This window comes from Mustela nigripes, chromosome 3 (assembly GCF_022355385.1).
Source record: "Mustela nigripes isolate SB6536 chromosome 3, MUSNIG.SB6536, whole genome shotgun sequence".
NCBI lineage: Eukaryota > Metazoa > Chordata > Mammalia > Carnivora > Mustelidae > Mustela > Mustela nigripes.
In genome coordinates, this window is record NC_081559.1 from 73,432,500 (window position 1) to 73,453,234 (window position 20,735).

General features: G+C 38.8%; 1 protein-coding gene across 5 annotated transcripts in view; it reads right to left on the reverse strand.

Annotated features, from left to right (window-relative positions):
• CCDC141 (coiled-coil domain containing 141) overlaps nt 1-20,735 on the reverse strand; it is a 224,240-nt gene that overhangs the window by 11,074 nt on the left and 192,431 nt on the right. For 4 of the 5 annotated variants that reach the window (XM_059394250.1, XM_059394247.1, XM_059394251.1 and 1 more), the window contains 3 exons: nt 17,616-17,728; nt 13,713-13,829; nt 2,358-3,205 (listed from right to left, as the gene is read on the reverse strand). In XM_059394250.1, coding sequence (XP_059250233.1) covers nt 2,358-3,205; nt 13,713-13,829; nt 17,616-17,728 — 1,078 coding nt within the window. The remainder of the gene's footprint in view (nt 1-2,357; nt 3,206-13,712; nt 13,830-17,615; nt 17,729-20,735) is intronic. The other variant, XM_059394249.1, reaches the window with a different exon arrangement.

Consider the following 20,735-nt stretch of genomic DNA (forward strand, 5'->3'; position numbering starts at 1 on the left):
CCCATTGCAAACAAGCCCATTACCATTGTAATACTCTCTTTTTAGTATTAGCAGGAATTTTGCAGCTCCTATGGATTCCAATGGGGCTGTTCATCCTTGAAGCAGAGATTGGAGACTTGTGGCCTAAGAAGTGCTTGACCGGATCAGACCATATTTTTCAAAAAATTGAATTTTTGAACAACATTAAACAGTTGAAATATTGCATGTGAAAATTCAGATATCTAACTATTCTTTTCAAAAACACCAAACAGGGTGCCTGACTGGGTCAGTCGGTTGAGTGTCCGACTCTTGATTTCGGTTCGGGTCATAACCCCAGGGTTGTGAGATCGAGCTTCGTGTGGGGCTCTGCACTGGGCCTGGAGCCTGCTCAAGATTCTCTTTCTCTCTCTCCCTCTGTCCCTCCCTGTGCCCCAACTCTCTCTCTCTCTGTAAAACAAACAAACAAATAACAACAACAACAACAGCAACACCCCACAAGAAAAACGAAGCCCATCTGGTCACAGAGGGCCACCATTTGCTTATGGCAACAATTACCTAGAGTGTGAAATGGGACTCGTCTATTTGGCCTGTGTTATTCTTTCAGCTGCTATGGAATAAGAGCCTGTGAGTTCTGGGAGTCTGTATTGGAGGGAGACTCGTCCATCCCATCATAGTCACCCCACAAGATCCAGGTGAGAACAAAAATATGCTGTTTGGGAGGAAGGTACTTATACAATATTTCCTGGCAAAATAAGTTCATTTAATTTTTATGAATTAATTTCATTAGCATAAAATGATTTATAATTATAAAAGGCACTTATGTAATTGGATTATTACCATTAATGATATGTTTCTAAAAGTTTCCTATGAATGTGAGTACTTAGCTGTCACTTTTTAGGAAGCAAATGATTTATTTTGTATATTTTAGATTCTGGTTTATTTATATCCATGTTCCTTCACCTAAGGAGTGGTGACAAACCAGAATCATTTTCTGTTCCCATTGCTTATGTGATAATTTTGCATTTTTATGAGTGTCCTAAGAATGTTTATTTCCAAGAGCTTGCTAGTTGGTAATTGAGCAAAATCACTGAAAATCCAAAAGCAAGATATTTTTTCACAACATTGTGATAATTCCTCAACAGTAAATACTAACCAAGTTATTTGTTGTGTGGACAAAACCAAGAAACACTGCAGACAACATTTTTCTTTGGGGTGAACTGATATTTAATAATGAATTAAATAGATTTTAAATTCATAAATATGAAATTCCTGATCTATAAAAAACCATGCAGTTGTAAAAACAAGACCATAAGACAAAAGCATGAATGGCCGCCTTATAGCACAAGTGTAATCTCTTCTCATCATCTGAGAGACCCAAGTTTTCTCATAGATTCTTTCGGAACCCACTCACACTTCAAGTATCATCAGTGGGCACAAGTAATAGTTGAAATTGTTGATGTAACGTCTACTGAAATACTATGATAAATAAATGCTATTTTACTTATCTTAGTTTACGAATATGAATTCAGTCTCACGTATTTGTAACTTTGTCCTCAGAGAAATCTAACCACATGAAAAATTTCTAAATGTTTAGAAGTAACCCACGTAGTGAGAAAGTGAGAACTACTTTTAAAACAACAGTGATTCAAAACTTGTATTCTGCAGCTTACTTTCTATTAAAACAAATATGCTAAAAATTAATGTCTCCAGAGGGAAATCTTATTGTTCACAGCTCAGTTATTATACCACCTTTCAAAACTGGGTTTATTACCTGTCACTGGGAGCTACTATGAAAGAAATATTTTTATTCCTTCTCTCACACTGAAGAAATTTATAGAAAGAAATCTTAGTGAAACAAACAAATATTATAAAAGTAATGTGTGACTCTGTTGGGAAGAGGGAAAAGACGAAATAGGTAAATGAAAGAAAAGGAGAAAACCCAAATTCTTATGTTTTTTATCGAATACAGGATGTTAAGTTAAATGTCATGCTTACGTAGAAATAAACAATAAGAAAGAATTTCAACTCACAATCTTCAGAAACGTGGAATGTTAGACTAATACCAAAAAAACCCCAAACAACAACAACAACAAAAACCCCAAAAAACAAAAAACCAAACCCCACAAAAGAGCACGGCTAAGTTGCAGTGCCTTTGGAGTTGGTTACGTGATTATTTTATGTGGTTCCTTTTGCTTTCTTCTGGGGATTAGCCATGCTGTGTCTACAGGGAGAGTTGGGGGTTGGTGTGAGGTTGAATCATGCGAGGTACAGGGTTGCAGAATACCAATCAGCTATCCCTACACCTTTAAGTTAGTGTACACAGAATGATTTGCTCCATCATTCAATGTGTTTATGACTTGTCATTATAAGCTACCCACCATGTCAGAGTAGGCTCTGGAAATCCTGTTACTTCAACTTCCAAAGTCACTGGAGAACCTTCTGTGACAGTTACATTAGACAGGAGTCTGGAGAAATTAGGTGCCTGGCCAGCAAGGCTGACCACAGTGTTCTTTGCTGATGTGCATTTAATCTCGTCTTTGGGGACCATTTGCCTCTGATAGGCCCGTCCGGGGTCTGAGAGAAACCCAAGGCCTGGGAATGCATCCTGGGAAGCATGCAGCCTGTCTTGGGGTTTAGTGATGTTATCACTGACATGCACTTTCTCCCGGGTTTCTAGCAAACGTCCCTGAGCCTGAGGGTGCTGCTGTGAAGCTCTCTCATGCACGTCACTTGGCATGCTCTCTGGATGTTTAGCCCTGATTGTGCAGAAGGCAGTACTTTTTTCCAGAAATCCTCTGGAGGTTAATGGGAGCTCAGCTTTGAACTGGGGGTAAGGCCTCTCAAAATGACTTGAGAAAGTTTCTCTCTCGTCATTGTAAGTGTCAGCAAAAGCAGCAGGGGGTGGAATGCCCAAGGCCTGGGCCTCCCCTGGCCTGCTGGCCCCAGTCTGCATCTTGTGGCTGCTTGTGTGAATGCTGAGGGAAGGGCTGGCACGCTCCTCCACGTCCATGTCAGCCGGGCCAAGCGGGGGATCGGGGCTTCCCGGGAGTGGAGGCAAGGAGATGTCATCAGGTGAGACACATTCATATTCTTCTCCAGAAAGCGTGTCTGTAGGCAAGAGCTGGCCTTGGACAGCAGCCTCTCTGTCAGAGGGCAGCTCCTTCAGGTGCTGGGGATACTGACCCTCTCCTGTTCCATTGATGGCCAAATCTCCTGCTCCCTGCACCTTCAAAACAGAAAAGCCAAAGCTTCAGGTTAGTCACTGAATTTTCTTTTTCCAGGCCTCAACTTCGATCAGGCAGACAATCTGAGAAAACCTACAAGTGAGTTCAAGCTTGGGGCCCTGGCACAAGTGGTACAGAACTTGAAACCATCAGTCTGTGGAACCTGGGCCCAGTCCCATGCCGTGACTAAGGAGCTGGTAAACTGACTCCAGTCTCTGAATGAAATGTGATCGGCCTTATGAAACAGAGGCAAGAACGCCCTAGTTTTCACCTATAATGAGGGGGTTGAATTGGATCAATGTCTTCCAAATCATGATCTGAGGACTGTCCTCCCACCAGCAAATTCTGCTTTGGGTTATGGATCTACACTCCATGGGGACACATAGTTCCTAAATCTCAGAGGCTCCCTTGTTAGGCGATCCCTCAGACCCTCCTAAGAATAACCCCTCTTTCTTTCTTAGGAAAGCCACTCATTATTATTACTGTGGTGAAGTATGCACAATATGAGACTTACCATTTTAAGCATTTTTAAGTGTATAGTTCAAAGCCGTTAAGTACACTCACATTGATGCAACCATCCATCATCCCCCTCCAGAAATTTTCTGTCTTTCCAGACTTAAACTCTGTGCCCATTAAACACTAAGTTCTCCATTCTCTCCTCTCACCAGTCCCTCCTACTTTCTGTCTTTAGGAGTGGGATAACTCCATATACCTCATATGGAGAAAGCCACTTTTGATGACTGGTTTTATTTTCTTAAAGCCCCTTATTTTTATTCTTCCATTGTAAAGTACCTATTAAGCACTTGTTTCCTACTAAGTACCATGCCAGACATTGGTGAGATGAAATGAGTAAAAGTAAACCAAGTCTGTGTCTTCAGGGAGGTAAGAGCGTAGTGGGGGAGGTGGATATCAATGGAACTATCGCATGTTATGGTCTTCCGCAAAAGAACGCCAGATATAAAAAGGGAAGGCCTGCCACTCATCCTTCTGTACCATGTGGAGCACAGGTCATGCTAGGAGCCTGGGAAAGTCAGTCCTTCACCTCCTGCTTACGCTGATCTAGTATTTCTCCCTGCTAATCCTTGTCTATCTTTGGTTTCATAAGATGCTCAAATACCCTTTCTGGCATAGATTCGAAAGAGCACTGAAGCTGAAAGGGATATCATCTATCTCAATGTGTTGTTTTATATCTAATTTTTTTCCCCCTTTCCTCAGTATTTGGGTGCATTTTTACTTAACAATTACTATGTTTTGTTCTATTGCTACTATGTGCACGGACCTAAGAAAGTTAGGTCTCGCCTTGACTTTGAGTTCTTCATTTTAGCTCAGAGTCCTCCCCCTGACATATATTTTATACATAATTTTTGAGAAATAAATATGTTTCAGGTTGAAGATCAGAAGCAAAAACAAAACAATGTTCCTTCTACTTTCCCAGAGATACAAATGGTCCTCAGTTTTAGAGAACATGGTTTCCTTCAGCCATTTAGTAGAAGTTAAAACTCTAGGTTTAAAAATAAGCCAGAAGTTTTTAAAAATCTCTTGTAATTAAAAAAAAAAAATTACTAAATAAGCACATAGGCAATAGGAAATGCCCCTCCTTCTTCGGCTTGGCTCTGCTTTTGTTTTCTTTTTCAAAGGGACTTTGATCCAACTTCCTATTCAGTCTAGAAAATCTCCTCCATAACATTCTGGTAACCTCTGTTTGAACACTTTTCCCGAAAGGATGCTTTCTTTGAGGAGAATTTTATGCTTTACTTGTGTTAAGAATCTCTTCCTGGAGGCACCTGGGTGGCTCAGTGGGTTAAGCCTCTGCCTTTGGCTCAGGTCATGGTCTTAGGGTCCTGGGATCAAGCCCCGCATCCGGCTCTCTGCTCAGCAGGGAGCCTGCTTCCCCCTCTCTCTCTCTAGCTGCCTCTCTGCCTACTTGTGATCTCCGTCTGTCAAATAAATAAATAAAATCTAAAAAAAAAAAAAAAAAAGAATCTCTCCCTGTATTTAGCAAAGCTATGCCTTCACTAGGTATCTAACAATGGATCTGAGTTAGCCTCCCCGAGCAACACAGATGTGTCTGACTGCTCTCCTCTTTTAACAGCTTTTTGACTGGAAAATTGGTGCCATGACTTCTCATTGAAATAAAACCTCAGGGCTTCATCTGCCTTGACTCTAGGACTTTAATGACCTTTTGGGAAGTCCCACTCCCACTGGACTATAAGCTCCCTCACAGCAGGGACATTTGTTGATAGGAGGGTCACCCATAGCCAGGCAACTTCTTAATGACTTCTTTGGGAACCTGTGTCTTTCCAGAGGAGAATAATGTATTGTCTGAAAATTTGCAACAAGTTTAGGAGAGAAACTTGAGTAAGAATCCAATCTAGTCTCCTCACTCCTCCTCGCCTCTTGGGGAGGAAATGACTTAGTCAGCCACAGGTTTAGACTGAGCGTGCTCAGCACTGGCTTCCTGAGGCCTTTCTTGTTGATCTGCCTTCCAGAAGATGTGTGTATTTACACTCGCTCTAAAGTCTGAAAGGGCCTGTCCAGAAAGCCTGTGGTTCTCTAGCTGTGCACCCAAGTGTCTGGGTAGGTCGTCTATCTAAATCAGCGATGAAGTTTTAGGAAACCCTCTAGGAAAGTCCAAGCCATGTTTCCTAAGCCAGTTTTTACGAGTGATTGATTCCTGACTCTTGTGCCTCTTGTTCAGATGGCGCCAAACTCAAAAGGCAATCCAAGAACATTATTTTTTTTACCCTGTACAATTCCTAAAGTAGAAAAATGCTGTCCACAGAAAATAACACTATCAGATAATTTCTACTGACAATAAGAGAGAGAGTGTTATCAAATCTTTTTCTAGAAACATTTCAACTTATTAATGTTCCCCTTAAATATGTTTATTTCCAGGATTTATTTACTTTCAGATGGGAACTACTCAGTGGACCAACAACTCCTTGATCTATATGATATATTTTTGTTAAAGTGATTATATTAGTTTTTTTGTTTCTATAAGAACCAGATGTGACTTTGATTCATACTGAGTTTTTAATCAGCTAAAATTTTCTACCTTCTCTATTAATGCCATTGACAGAAGTGTTGAACACTGCAGAGTTAGGACAAAGTCAGATGTCTCCCCAAGGCAAGGCACACTGTCTTCCAGGTTGACACTGTTGAACTATCTAACATTCTTAGAACAGTTATAACCTGACCAAACTCATTCAGTTCATATCTTTCCACCTACTGTAAGAGAGAGATCATGAATGTGTTTATCAAATGACTTTTTGAAATCACAGTAAATTTTGCCTATGGCACTAACCTAGAATTATCCATTAAATAATCATCTCACAAAGCAAAATAAGGTGAATTTAATACAATTTTTCCCGAGTCAATCCATGTTGGCCCTTGGCACTTCTTCCTTTATTCTCAAAGACAAATAACCTTTCAGTTTTTAGGTCATTATCGAATTTCACAAAACTTCCTTTTTAATTTTAATTAATTTTTGAAGTTCAAGTATAATTAACATACAGTGTTAAATGTGTTGCATGGTGAGAGATGTTTGCAGCTACACTTGAGATGAGCACAGTGTAACATATAGACTTGTTGAATCACTTTGTACACCTGTACAATGGTACTTTAATTTAAAAAACAATAAATTATAAAGCAAATGATAAAAAAGTACCTACAATAGATATTTTTGATGCTGCCAACTGTAATTAAGCATCAACACTGTGTGTCATTATTTTTTTCTTTTTTGTAGAGATATACTTAATCCAGGCAGGTGGATCCAGACTACTTTCTCTGGGAGATGAGAGGTATTGACTAACCCGTGGTCTTGTGTTCTACTCCATCTGAGCAATTGATCCCCCTCCCTCATATTAGTTTGGTTCTAAGGCTGTGGGGGCAGTTAAGTAACCGGTTCTTAAATTTTTAAATTATCTTTTCTATGATATGTTACCTCCAACCTGGACTGTCAGATAATGTATATTAAGGGGAACTTTGAAAACATAAATTTGTTTTAAATTTGCTCGTCTTGGGATGCAGCAACGAAATATCACTGTGCGGTGGGGGAATGATGCCTTCATTGCCTGTGTGTCCCTGGCTCTGAGTTGTACAGGATTGGGCTGCTATACCTCCTTGCAAAAAGTGAGTTGATTCTATATAAGTATAGTTTAAATGAGCTCAGTTCAAAGAAGGCTTCCAACTTACCTGCTTTTGTTGGCAGTATCTTCAACCTATGAGAATTAGATCTGAGTCTTAAACTGGCAACATCATTTCCCAGCTATGATTTCCTTTGTGGTCTGGGAAAGCACTTAACTTCCAGATTTACTTCATGGAATTAAAAATCCTTAATATCAAAAAGGTACTTCCATGCTGTTGGCATGGGAATCTGCAGTGTCATTACAAAGCAACTCATTTATATGCAGCAGTTCCTTGCTTTCCTTCGATCTTGGGGGAAAAGTTAGTATGTCTGAAATTCAGGAGAATGGCCGCCCAGTTCAGACATTGGTTTCTGGGATTTGTGGAGGGCAAAATATTTGATCTTTTTTAGTCTGAGTTTCCTCAACTATATAATGGTATTTGATCAGATGATTGTTATATCCCTTCTAGCACTTGAATTCTATAACCATAAATGTGGGCATTGTAAGCTGGCATCTTCTGCTGAATAGTTCTATGATTTTGCGGGAGTCTCTTTATATTCTGGGAGTTCATTTAACCCGAGGAGTTTTCAGATATTACTATGGATTTAACTACACTGCTCACCTTGGAAGTAAAATACCATCACTAATCTGTTAACAGCATAATGGGCACTGTATTTACTAAATTGCCTAATGCCACCTGTTGCATTTGGGAATTTGAAAAATGAGTAACGCTTTATTATGTCCAAGAGAAAACCTGTGATGAATATATTCTTGTAATAGTCTAGGGGAATTGTTCTCTTTTTTAAAAGTTTTTATTTAAATTCCAGTTAGTTAACATACAGTGTTATCAGTTTATTATTTATTTAGTATTAGTTTATTAAGCATTAGTTTCAGGTATAAAATACAGTGATAAAATTTAGTGATTCAACACCTCCTGGTGCTCATCACAAGTGCACTGGTTAATCCCCATCACCTGTTTCACCATCCCCTGCCCCCCTTCCCCTCTGGTGACCATCAGTTTGCTCTCTATAATTAAGAGTCTGTTTCTTGATTTGCCTCTTTCTCTGTCTTTTTTCTCCCTCTAGGTTCATTTGTTGTGCTTCTTAAATTCTACATATGAGTGAAATCATATGCTATTTGTCTTCCTCTGACTGATTTAGTTCAGTTAGCATAATTCTCTAGCTCCATCCATGTTCTTGCAAATGGCAAGATTTGATTTTTTTCTATGGCTGAATAATATTCTATTATATAATATATATTATATTTACATATGTATACACATATACTGTATATATACGTATATGCATGTATATGTATGTATACATATTTTATATATACATACCACAGCTTCTTTGTCCATTCATCAGTCAATGGACACTTGGGCTATTTATGTAATTTAGTTATTGTAGATAATGCTGCTATAAATATAAGGATGCATGCATCCCTTTGAATTAGTATTTTTTATTCTTTGGATAAATATCTAGTAGTGCAGTTACTGGACTGGAGGGGTAGTTTTATTTTAAACTTTTTGAGGAACATCCATACTGTTTTCCAGAGTGCCTACACCAGTTTGCATTTCCACCAACAGTGCAAGGGGGTTTCTCTTTCTCTACATCTTTGCCAACACCTGTTGCTTCCTGTGTTGCTAATTTTGGCCATTCTGACCCATATGAGGTGATATCTCATCCTAGTTTTGTTTTGTATTTCCCTGGAAAAATGTCTATTCATGTCTTTTGTCCATTTCTTAACTGGATTATTTGTTTTTTGGGTGTTGAGTTTGATAAGTTGTTTTTATATTTTGGATATTAATCCTTTATCAAATATGTCATTTGTGATTATTTTCTCCTATTTGGTAGGGCGCCTGTTAGCTTTGCTGTGCAGAAGCTTTTATCTTGATGAAGTCCCAACAGTTTATTTTTGCTTTTCCCCCCTTGCCTCAGGAGACATATCTAGAAAGAAGATGCTGTGGCAGATGTCAAAAGAGGTTACTGCCTGTGTTCTCCTTAGGTTTTTTTATCCGTTTTGAATTTATTTTTTGTATGGTGTAAGAAAGTGGCTCAGTTTCACACTTTTGTATGTTGCTTTCCAGTTTTCCCAACACCATTTGTTGGAGAGACTGTCTTTTTCCATTGGCTATTCTTTCCTGTTTTGTTAAAGATTAACTGACCATATAACTGTGGGTTCATTTCTGGGTTTTCTATTCTGTTCTGTTGATCTATGTGTCTGTTTTTGTGCCAGTACCATGCTGTCTTGATGACTATAGCTTTGTGATAGAGCTTGAAGTCTGGCATTGTGATGCCCCCAGCTTTTCTTTTCTTTTTCAAGATTGCTTTGGTTATTTGGGTCTTTTGTGGTTCCACATAAATTTTAGGATTATTTGTTCTAGTTTTGTGAAAAATGTTGTTGGTATTTTGATATGGATTGTGTTAAATCTGTAGATTGCTTTGGGTAATATAGAACTTTTTTTTAAAGTAGGCTCCATGCCCAGTGTGGAGACCATTGCAGGGCTTGAACTCACAACCCTGAGATCAAGACCTGAGCTGAAATCAAGAGTTGGACATTTAACTGACTGAGCCACTAGGTGCCCTGGGCCGTATAGACATTTTAATATTTATTCTTCCAACTCATGATCATGAAATGTCTTCTATTTCTATATGTCATCTTTAATTTCTTTCATCAGTATTTTATAGTTTCTAGAGTACAGGTCTTTCACCTTTTTGGTTAGGTTTATTCCTAGGTATATTATTGTATTTGGTGCAATTGTAAATGGGACTGATTTCTTAATTTCTTTTTCTGCTGTTTCATTATTGTGTGTAGGAATGCAATAGATTTCTGTATTTGATTTTGTATCCTTCAACTTAAGAAGATGCTATTGCTGATGTCAAAGGGGTACTCAGAGAGTGTCTCTGGTGTGTGCTACATGTGCTCTCCTATTGTATTTTGGCTGCTCTATCCTTCAGGCCAGTCATCTGGAGAGGCTTTCTTGCATGCTGTGGGCAGTGTTCAGTCCCCTGCCTCTATGTAGTGAGTTTTACCTACATATGCTCTGATCTGCTTGTGAAATGAGATCAGACACCACCTCCACCAGAACTGAGGCCCTGCAGAACACTCTGGTTGGGAAACATAGTGTGGGCAGGGATTTCTACTGGTGTTCAGGGGAGGAGCTGCTGTGCTAGGACTGAGGCAAGTTTGATTGAAAGGGGCAGTCCTGTGAGAGTATAGGGGTGTGGGGCTTGTTGTAAACAAGTCAGGCAGCTAGTGTTGGCACTGCACTGCTTCTCATAGATGGATCTGTATTTATGTTGAGGATTGGAGGAGGAAAATGGTATCACCTCGTTCCTTTTTTCCTGGAGAAGCATTTCTGTAAACACTGCCTCTCAGGGACGCACTCCATTCCAAGAAGAGTGAGCAATCTCCTCACTGTGTGCCCCAGGCATTCTTCAGATTGCTCTTTCCACACTGTATGTCCCCCGGTTGTTTGCCTGCTTGCCTTCTAGGAGCAGGGCAGTCAAGCCTGATAATCTTTAACACTCCAGGCTTTAAGCCCTGCTGGTTGCAAGAGCTCACAAAATTCAGCCCCTCTTGTTTTCCAAGCCAATGTCTTTGAGAAAATGTTCTCCTTGTGCATTTTCCTGTGTGGTCCTCTCTCATCCTTCTTTGCACCCACAGCACCCTCCCTTCCATAGCACTGGTGATATGTTTCTCCCCTAACCACATCTTCATACTTTCTACCTTCTTTGATATGGCCTCTTCTCTCCCTTTAGTTGTAGAGTTTCTTCCGTCAGTCTTCACGTTGTTTTTTGGGATATTTAGGATGATTTGATACTTATTTAGTTGTGTTTGTGGGACAAGAGGAGCCTCGGGCCCTCCTACTCTGCTGCCATCTTCCTCTGACCAAACACTACTGGAATTGTTCTTTCTGAGTCCAATAACTTTCCAAAGAAGATAACACCATTTGGGATATCAGAATTGGACACAATGATTCCCAGATAAGCTTTTATTTTACTTGGCATTTTTGTTACTGTCCATATGGCTTTTTGGGAAATCATCACATCTGACCCATAATATAAATGATAGAGATAATAAAATGGTAAATGTGATTGAGCTGTTTAAAGGGAAGATTACTGTCACCCTTTCATTTTGCTGTCTGTGCTAACTGCACCTGAATGTATATGTGAAATGATGTCAGTGAGAGTTCTTGACAGCTATAATTGTGGGCCTTCACTTTTATACTAAATAAAAAATGACCTTTTAACTTATATTAAAAAAATTGATTTCACAGTGAAAATAAACCTTGCTTTTTTATTTAAAGGAAACTTTTCATTTCTTTTTCTAAGAAAAATAAATAAAAACAAGAAAATCTATATTTACTAAGTATAAATGAGTATGTTTGCTTTGGTAATAATGAGTTTCACTTCAATTCTTAGTAAATGGGTGTGGTTGACAGTGTAGACAATGTACAGAATTCAAAAAATAAGCTGAATTTAGTATCTCTTAGAAACCTAGTTAAGAAGGGGCATCTGGGTGGCTGTCAGTTAAGTGTCTGCCTTCAGCTTAGGTCATGATTCCAGGGTCCTGGGATCAAGCCCCATATAGGGCTTTCTGCTCAGTGGGGAGACTGCTACTCCCTCTCCCTCTGCCACTCCCCTCTGCTCATGCTCCCTCTGTCTCACTTGTACTCTCTCAAATAAATAAATAAAATCTTTAAAAAAATGTTACCTAGTTAAGAAAATGTGATGCATTGAATGTTACTCTTTACTATTTCAATGAGATGATCTCAATCAAAGGTGATTTTGTTCTCCAGGGAACATCTGGCAATGTCCATGGACATTGTTTGGTAATGACAACTGGGTGAGGAGTGGAAGTGCCACTGTCATCTAGTTGATAGAGGCCTGGAATGTTGCTAAATATCCTATAATGCACAGGACAGCCCTCCACAACAAAGAATTCTCTGGGCCAAAATATCAATATATCTCTGGGATTAAGAAATCCCAAAGACCAATCACAGTAACCAAAGGCTATCTGATATAAGACTAAGATTCAACAAAGTGATCAAGGTTTGGCAGCTTTCCTTTGCTTCAGAGTAGAATCAGGGTTTATTTTTTTTATTTTTTTATTTTTTTTTAAGATTTTATTTATTTATTTGACAGACAGAGATCACAAGTAGGCAGAGAGGCAGGGAGAGAGAGAGAGAGAGGAGGAAGCAGGCTCCCCGCAGAGCAGAGAGCCCGATGTGGGGCTCGATCCCAGGACCCTGGGATCATGACCTGAGCTGAAGGCAGAGGCCTTAACCCACTGAGCCACCCAGGCGCCCCTAGAATCAGGGTTTAAATGCTTCAAGACCATCCCACAAAAAAGACAGTTTGTATAATGATACTTCCTGCCTGGAGATTGTATAATTGCAGTAGACCTTGACATAGATTTAACCTGTAGAAAAGATTATAGAAGGTTATATAGAAGATCTAAGAATTGTACTGACTTGAAGGAAAGATAAATCATTCTCCATGAGATAACAACAAGTGGGGAGATATTTATTTTAAATTCTCATGTCATAAGAATACTTTATTAATTTGGGGGCAGTTGAGAATAATGTTGACTCTATTTATTCCTTCAGTTCCTTGGGAGAAAGAGAAACACTAGAAGCAAATTTGACAAAGCAAAAAGATAGGAGCTAATTATAGTCCAGCAGCTATAAATAGAGAGCAACTTATATTGAAAATCCATAATGATCGATTTAAATAATGTGTTTGAAATTATGAAATATTTGCATTTTGTGAATATTCGCAGTTTTTGCTACATATTTAATTTATCTGTAATATATAGATTTTAAAGCAATGTAAATATTTTAAGAACTTTAGTATTTATATATCAGTTGGATCTTATGTTTTAGTATATTACCTATACTAATATCAACTTAGAGATAGATTCAGTGGAATAAGACACAAGCTAATTTCATGTATTGAGATTTTCCAGTGGATAGTGTAAAACAACAGAACCATAGCTTGGTGGTATAATAGAGAGAAGTCAAATTTGAAGTTGGGATTGACTAAAAGGAAAATGGGAAAGGCAACTAAAGGTGGGAGAAATAGTAGTAGTTTGGAGTGACATTATGGTGACTGAAGGGCTATCCCAATACCACTGTGCAATGCTGTGGTCCCACTGTTAAACAGGAGATGCTCGGAGGAAAATAGCATAAATGGAAGAAGAACAACTAAGTAAAGTATAGAAGGGAAGTACAGGATAAGGACATTCATATTGCATGTGCATTGAAAGATTTGATTCAGATAGAAAAGAAGGCTTTAATTCACTTTTTTTTCCCCAATGAATAAGGACTCTAACCTCAAAACATAATGAATAACTGAGATTACATAATTTTCTTTACCTTATTCCTTTCTTCATTGAATAGTGTCTGCGTATTTCTCGCTGGTTCTTTTAGCAGGTCGATGAAGTCGTCATGGAGGTCTTCCAAATTCACATTTGTCTTTAAAATGTCCCCCTGCTGTACAAAGCAATGGTTAGTGAGAGCCTGGGTCAGGAAAGTTGGAAGTACAGCACTACAAAATAACCCCTAGGAAGAAAACATAGGCCACTTGGAACCTTTCCACAAATATATTCCACAAGAGACTGAGGACTCTCATGTTGTGATTTACAAAATTATCTTGTCAAGCTCACAGCTCCCCCATCCACCTCACTGCTTTGATACAATTCATTGCCAGTAAAAATTGGTTGTTCAAAGGCCCAGCCAGAATGAAGTCATTATTGCAGTAGGATGCACCTATAGGAGCATTCTCTAGAGAAAGGAATCATTGTGCATGGCCATCTAAGCCATTAGGAGAGCTTTAGGGAGAAGTGCTGAGGAAGAAATGTCTGAAGATTTTGGTGGAGAACGAAGAGGAAATCCAGAGAATATGCATAAGCAAATATTTGGGAGACTCATGAAGAGAGGAAGAAAACATCACTGAGTATGGTAAAGAAAAAAAGTTGAGAACAAAGGATGTTTCCTGTGGGAAACATCCCACAGAAGGGATGTTAGTTCATGGAGCTGTTTTAGTCAAGGAAGTACAGGTACTTGCAAGCTGCTGGGGAGCCCCTGTGAGGGCTGAAAAGACTCTGTAAAGGTGAAAGGAGCCTCAGGTACACCAAGTTTAGGATGATGGATTTTACCATACCAGAACATTCTCTATTCCACCTGGAACATGGTCATTAGATGGGCCTTAAAGAAATAGCACACTCCTTAAAGTGCATGTGCTATATGGACTCAGAGAATTTGGGGGGAGATTCAGATTTTAGTCTAACTCTAAAATGTAAGCTGGTTGGTATTAGTGGATAATTTAACTCCGCTTTAGTACACATGTGATATCTAATCTCAAAATGGCAGTTGTTGTGGAAAGAATGCTAGATTTTGAATTGTATTTAATTATAGAGTTCACCACTACTGATCGTGAGGTCCCAGGCAAAGTACTTTTACCTTCTTTGAACTCCACCTCTAAAACAAGGAAAATGGGGCCCCTCACTGGCTCATTAACCTGGGTGGTTAAGCATCCGACTCTTGGTTTCGGCTCAGGCCATGATTTCAGGGATGTGAGATGAAGCCCTGCATAGGAGGCTGCTTGTGCTTCTCTCCCTACCCCTCATGTGCTCTTTCTCTCTCCCTCTCCTTGAATGAATGAGTGAATAAATAAATACATAAATAAAATCTTTAAAATAAATAAAATAGGAAAATATTTGCCTTACCACCATCATAAGGTTATTTGGAAAGCACTGAAGTAATATATATGAAAAGCCTTTGTATATCTCAAAATTTTATACAAATAGAAAGGGTTATTATCATTATTTCAGCTTTGATAGGGATTTCTGGGCCTACTTTAATAACCCCTACAAAATGCCCATAGCACCAACCTTAAAAACATAAAAACCAGACATTTATGCTCTCATGCAAATATCTGTAATGTGTTAGCAAACATTCTTTGACAAGCTTTTGTTCAGGGTCTAACTTGTAAGAGCCTTGTTGATACCCATAAGTCTTGCCAGGGAGGCTCTTCCTCATTTTTTATATCTACCCAAATCAAACCTTTTTGAGCTATTGAAGGATTCTTCTTCTCTGAACCAATCCTTTGAGTCTTTACTACAAATGCCAAAACTCTTTCTAGAAAACCCACCTTAGGCAAAGCACAGTATTAAATGTTGTGTGGGACCCTAAACTGAACAGGACCACAGGGTTTTCTCAGGTGTAATCAAATAGATGGGTTGAGGTAGTGATGGTAGTTACATGTGATGATTATAGTAGGAAAGAATATAAGTGTTCTGGGGATCAGAGAGGAATGGACAAAGGACTTGAAAAAGCCTTACAAAGGAGTTGAAAAAGAGACAACATTTGGGTTTGGCTTTGAGAGATAGTAAAATGTAGATAAACAGAGAGAGAAGGTCATGTACATGAAGATGTAGAAGCAGAAAACTCAAGAATATGGGATAGCCCGCCACTGAGACAGGGACCTACAGTGAATATAGAAGCACACTAATTTTGAAAGACACTCAGCCGCGGAACATTGGAAGGCCTTGAATTTCAACTTTATTTGGTAAGCAATGAAGAATTTATAGTGGAGTACGTTGAGTATATAAATGATACTAGCAGCTGTATTTAAGGAAGGGTAATCTAGCTAGAGTGTATAATTAGGAGGCTCCTGACTAGTACAAAAGAGAATCCAGGTGATGAAAATGAGAAAAAGAGGGTGAGATCCTAACTAAGGTGTGTAAAAAGAATGGGGAATGAGGAAGTGGGCAGAGGGAGTGGCAAGAGCTTTCAGAAAGAATGGCCATGAAGGGATAAGAGAGTAAATTTTTTTAAGTGGACCTCACTTGAAGGTATACAACAGAAATGGGAGGGCTGTTCTAGATAATAGAGAGCAAAGAGTCAGATGAAGCCGTGCTTTTCAAGCTGTGTATTGGAAGTCAGGAGAAGAGACAGATCCTCAGAGGGTTGGGTGAAGGTGGAGAAGAAATGATCATTGTTTAAAAAGATAATATGCATATGGCATATCGTACATTACTGGTGACATTAAAACTGTAAAATGTTTGTGGAATGTAATTTAACATATGTATATTAGAAACATTAACAACTTCATGCTCATTTACCCAAATCTGCTCTGGAGAGTTTATGTGTAGGGAACGATACAAGAGAAAAAAAAATCTTTATATGCGAAGATGTTCATTGCAGTGTTATATAAAATGGCAAAAAAGTTTAAGATCTAGTTTCTCAAGGAAAAAAGATTTGTTTGGTCACCCACTCAATTAAAAGCTTAGCAAACTATTTTGAACGGACTGAGTACTCAAATTTATGACATGGAAATTCATACAGAAAAAATGGCTGCTAGAAATATAATTCTACTCTGAACTACGAGAGCACCCTTATGTCTCGATATCAACAATGATCACAATAATTATAAACGTCTTCACATTTCAATTCTCAAGGTTACTCTGTGATTAGGTTTCCCTATTCACTCCACTGTACAGATCAAGAAACTGAGACAGAAAGAGATGAGGTAATTTACCCCAAATCACAAGTCTAATAATTTGGAGGACTGGTATTACTAGGCAGCTGTTTTACTCTAAAGCCTATGTTCTTAATTACCTCATTATTCTTTCCATCTTAAGTAACCAGTTCTTTCAGCCAGTCACTAAAACAGTACTAACGAAGCTAATTTTCACAAAATACAGACAAAAGAATATATGCATTTCTCTCTTTTAACTAAATTTGCCTAGACATTAAATATCAACATATTTCCTCTCTAGTCTTATTCCATCAACTTTTTATTTCATGAAGGATGCTAATGATTGGTTTAATACTTCTATGAAGCTAAATGTTCAATGACTATAGCACCTGAGGATTTAATTTTATTTTCTCTGGGGCTACAATTTGGAAGGGGAAAAAAAAAAGCCCTTCCATTTATTATTTGGGAATGAAAACATAAGGCTACTTAATACAGACTTTACTTTGATTTTAATGGCACACATTTATCCTTTAGGATGTGATCCATGAAAATGTAAATGAGACACCTTAATTGTGTTTAGCCTTCCTTCCCAGCAATATTTTTCTCTGCAGTGATGGAAAAGAAACAGAATTAATTATCAGAAACACCCAGATAATTATGTTAGAAAGCTGTGAGACAAATGTGCACATTATGTCCCTTGAGAATTTCTATTAGAACATCTTTGCACTAGAAGACACTTATCAACACATTTTTATTTATATCACTTGAAAATACATATTCTGGGAAGAAGAAATTACCTTCAGCTTTTCTTCAAGCTCTGTGAGAGAGACACATAATTCAGTGATAGATTCAAGAACCTCTTTGTGTTTTGCCATTATTTTCTCAGCGAATTTCTGCCCTTCTTCAAAACCTGGGGAGAGAAGGGACAAAAAAACCCTATTTTTGAGGTCAAATCCTTAGCAGGAAAAAAAAAATCCCAGGCATCAATTCACCTCCCCAGTGTCTGGTGTAAAGGCTGATAGATAGTAAGTGCTTAATAAATACTTGTTGAATAAAAAAATAAATGAATGAAGACACTTTTTGAAAAAACGGGTGCCCCAGAAAAATGATTACATTTGCTGTACCTTGTCACTTTTATGTAACCTAAATCATGTTGCTATGCTAATATTCTTAAAGCACCACTCTAATCAGTTGTTTCCTGTTCAGAACATGGTCAATTCTTCATTTATGCATTCAAAAACAGTTTCAAGGTGCTTCTGACGAATATTTGTCACCGTAGATCTCTCACATACTTAGTCTCTGGTCAAAGTGCGCCTCTTCTCCACAGCAAGTAGTCTCTCCACGAGGAATGCCCTTCCCCCGGACTCCCTGCTGTCTACTTCAGATACCAGTATCTTTGTGAGATGTTCTTAATCCTCCCTGTGTAGATTTTCTCTCTACTGGAATAATAATAAAAATAGCTACCATGCAGCGAATGCTCATTATTTGACTATAGCTAAGCACTTTATATGCATTAATACATTTTTCCTTGGATTTTCTAGGCTCTATTGCATTTTACAAATGAGGAAATTGAGGCCTAGAGAGCCTCTTCAGGCCGCCCAGACAGAAGCAGAAGCAGGGATTTGAAACCAGGATTGTAGACTCCACGGTTTAGACTAAGCAGTATTTCACAGTGGTACGGGCTGCATTGTGTCTCCTCCAGAACTTGCCATGTTGAAGCCTCAGTCCCCAGTATCTCAGAATGTTACCACAATTGGAGATAAGCTCTCTAAAGAGGTGATTAAACTAAAATGAGGCCATGAGGTTGGGGCCCTAATCCAGTGTGAGTGGATCCCACCAGTGTAAGATGAGGGAGGGTCACCAGGACAAGCAAGTGCACGAGGGATGCCCACGTGAAAAGGCAGCAGGAAGGCAGCCAGCTGCCAGTCTGGGAGAGAAGTCTCAGGCGACACCAACCCTGTCAGCACCGTGATCTTGTGATCTTGGACTTCAGCTTCCAGAACTGTGAGGAAATGAATTTCTCTTGTTTCAGCAGCGCAGTCTATAGTATTTCATGATGTTAACTCTAGCAAACCAATACACATGCCTTTCTGGCTACATTTACTGTAACATGACTTCTAGGTCTAGGCTGTGGATTCCTGAATGAAGGAACTAAGTTTTATTTACCTTTTTATCAATTATACTTCCTCATACATAATAGGTACTCAAAAATTTTTTTTGAGATAAATTTATTTGTTTTACAATTCTGGGTCCAAAGATGTTTGGGTGGCCTCTAAGAGTTAAAATAATATTCCTAAAGCTTTTTACTTATTGCAAATTTTAAAAAATTACATAGTTTCTCTACTGAGCAGATGAAGATTCACATTTATTTATTTGTTCAAGGTATTCAGTCAATGATTCATTTATTTGTCATGTATTTGTTAAGCACTTAGTACGTATCATGAAGAAGTAAACTAACAGGTAAAATCCCTTCTCTCAACGGAGTTTGCATGCTGGTGTAAAAGCCAGACAATAGACAAATAACTATACAATCTGTCAGTTGGTATAAGGGCCAGGAACATAGATAACGCAGGACGCAGGATATGCATGAAGGGAGGGGAATTAAACTAGTGTCGGGTCTCTGTGAGTACTTAACAGGGTCCTGAAATTGAATACGCACTCAAATACAGTGACAAAACGTGCTTTCCTTGCCCTGAAGGAGCTTATGGTCAATAGAGAAGACAGATGAACAGATGAATAATTTCACTACAGTGTGGAAAGTACAAAAATAGAGGGAACCATATACAATGCTGTGGAAGCAGAGGGTGTTCACAACATTTTAAGGCACCTATACAGTAACTATGGTAAGAGTGAGATATCACATTCGTTTCCATTAATTTTTCAATCCATATTTTATTATTTTTATGTTTCTACCTTTTCCTTTTGGAAAAGTACTAACAATTCATTCTTAATAATTTAATATTAGGTGGTACAGTATATATGTTTCTACACATTTTTATGGCTATCCATGGATAGCATTTCATGTTGCGTGAGAAAATATCCACAGCCAGCTGAAACATTTTGTACCACCCATTGTTATCTTCTTTCTAAGCTAGATTTGCCTGGCCACTGGGAACTACCCTTGGTCTATAGGAACAATATCAGGGGATTCATGAAACTTATTCCTCAGCACCCCCAAAGGCTATCATCACCCAGAGGGTTTCTGAAATGAGGGCCTCCTTTAGATAGAAAGACTCTTGAGACTGACAACTGTATTCTCTTTCCTGGTCATGGAGAAGAGAAAAGCAGAACCAGTGAGATGATAATTTGAGTTCTCCTGTTTATTCCATAAGGGAGAAAAAGGCAAGGGACCTGTTCCTTAAATCTACTAACCAAACCATCTGTTTCTTAAATCTACAAACCACACCCCTCATAGAAATATGAGGACTAGAGACATCAATTTTAGCTTAACACCCACTTTAAGTATTATGGGAGTTTTGAATGTTTTTTAAGAAATCACCCTCATGGAAATGAGTTTGGTTTTTGTTGTTGTTGTTGTTTTGTTTTGTCTGCTTATAACCCGGTGGATGACCAACAGGAATAGGGGAGAAAAGAGAATAGAGAAGGAGGGTTTACACAAGATAGTTAAAATCCGAAGACTTCCTTGGGGTGCCTGGGTGGCTCAGTGGTTAAGCCTCTGCCTTCAGCTCAGGTCATGATCTCAGGGTCCAGGGATCAAGCCCTGCATCAGGCTTCCTGCTCTGCGCTGCACACACACACACACACCCCGCCCCCGCCCTCTCTCTGCCTGCCTCTCTGCCTACTTGTGATCTGTATGTGTGCGTGTCAAATAAATAAATAAAATCTTTATAAAAAAAAATCCAAAGACTTCCTCTCCTGGAGGCAGAAATGCCTTCCTCTATTCCTGGCTGTTTACT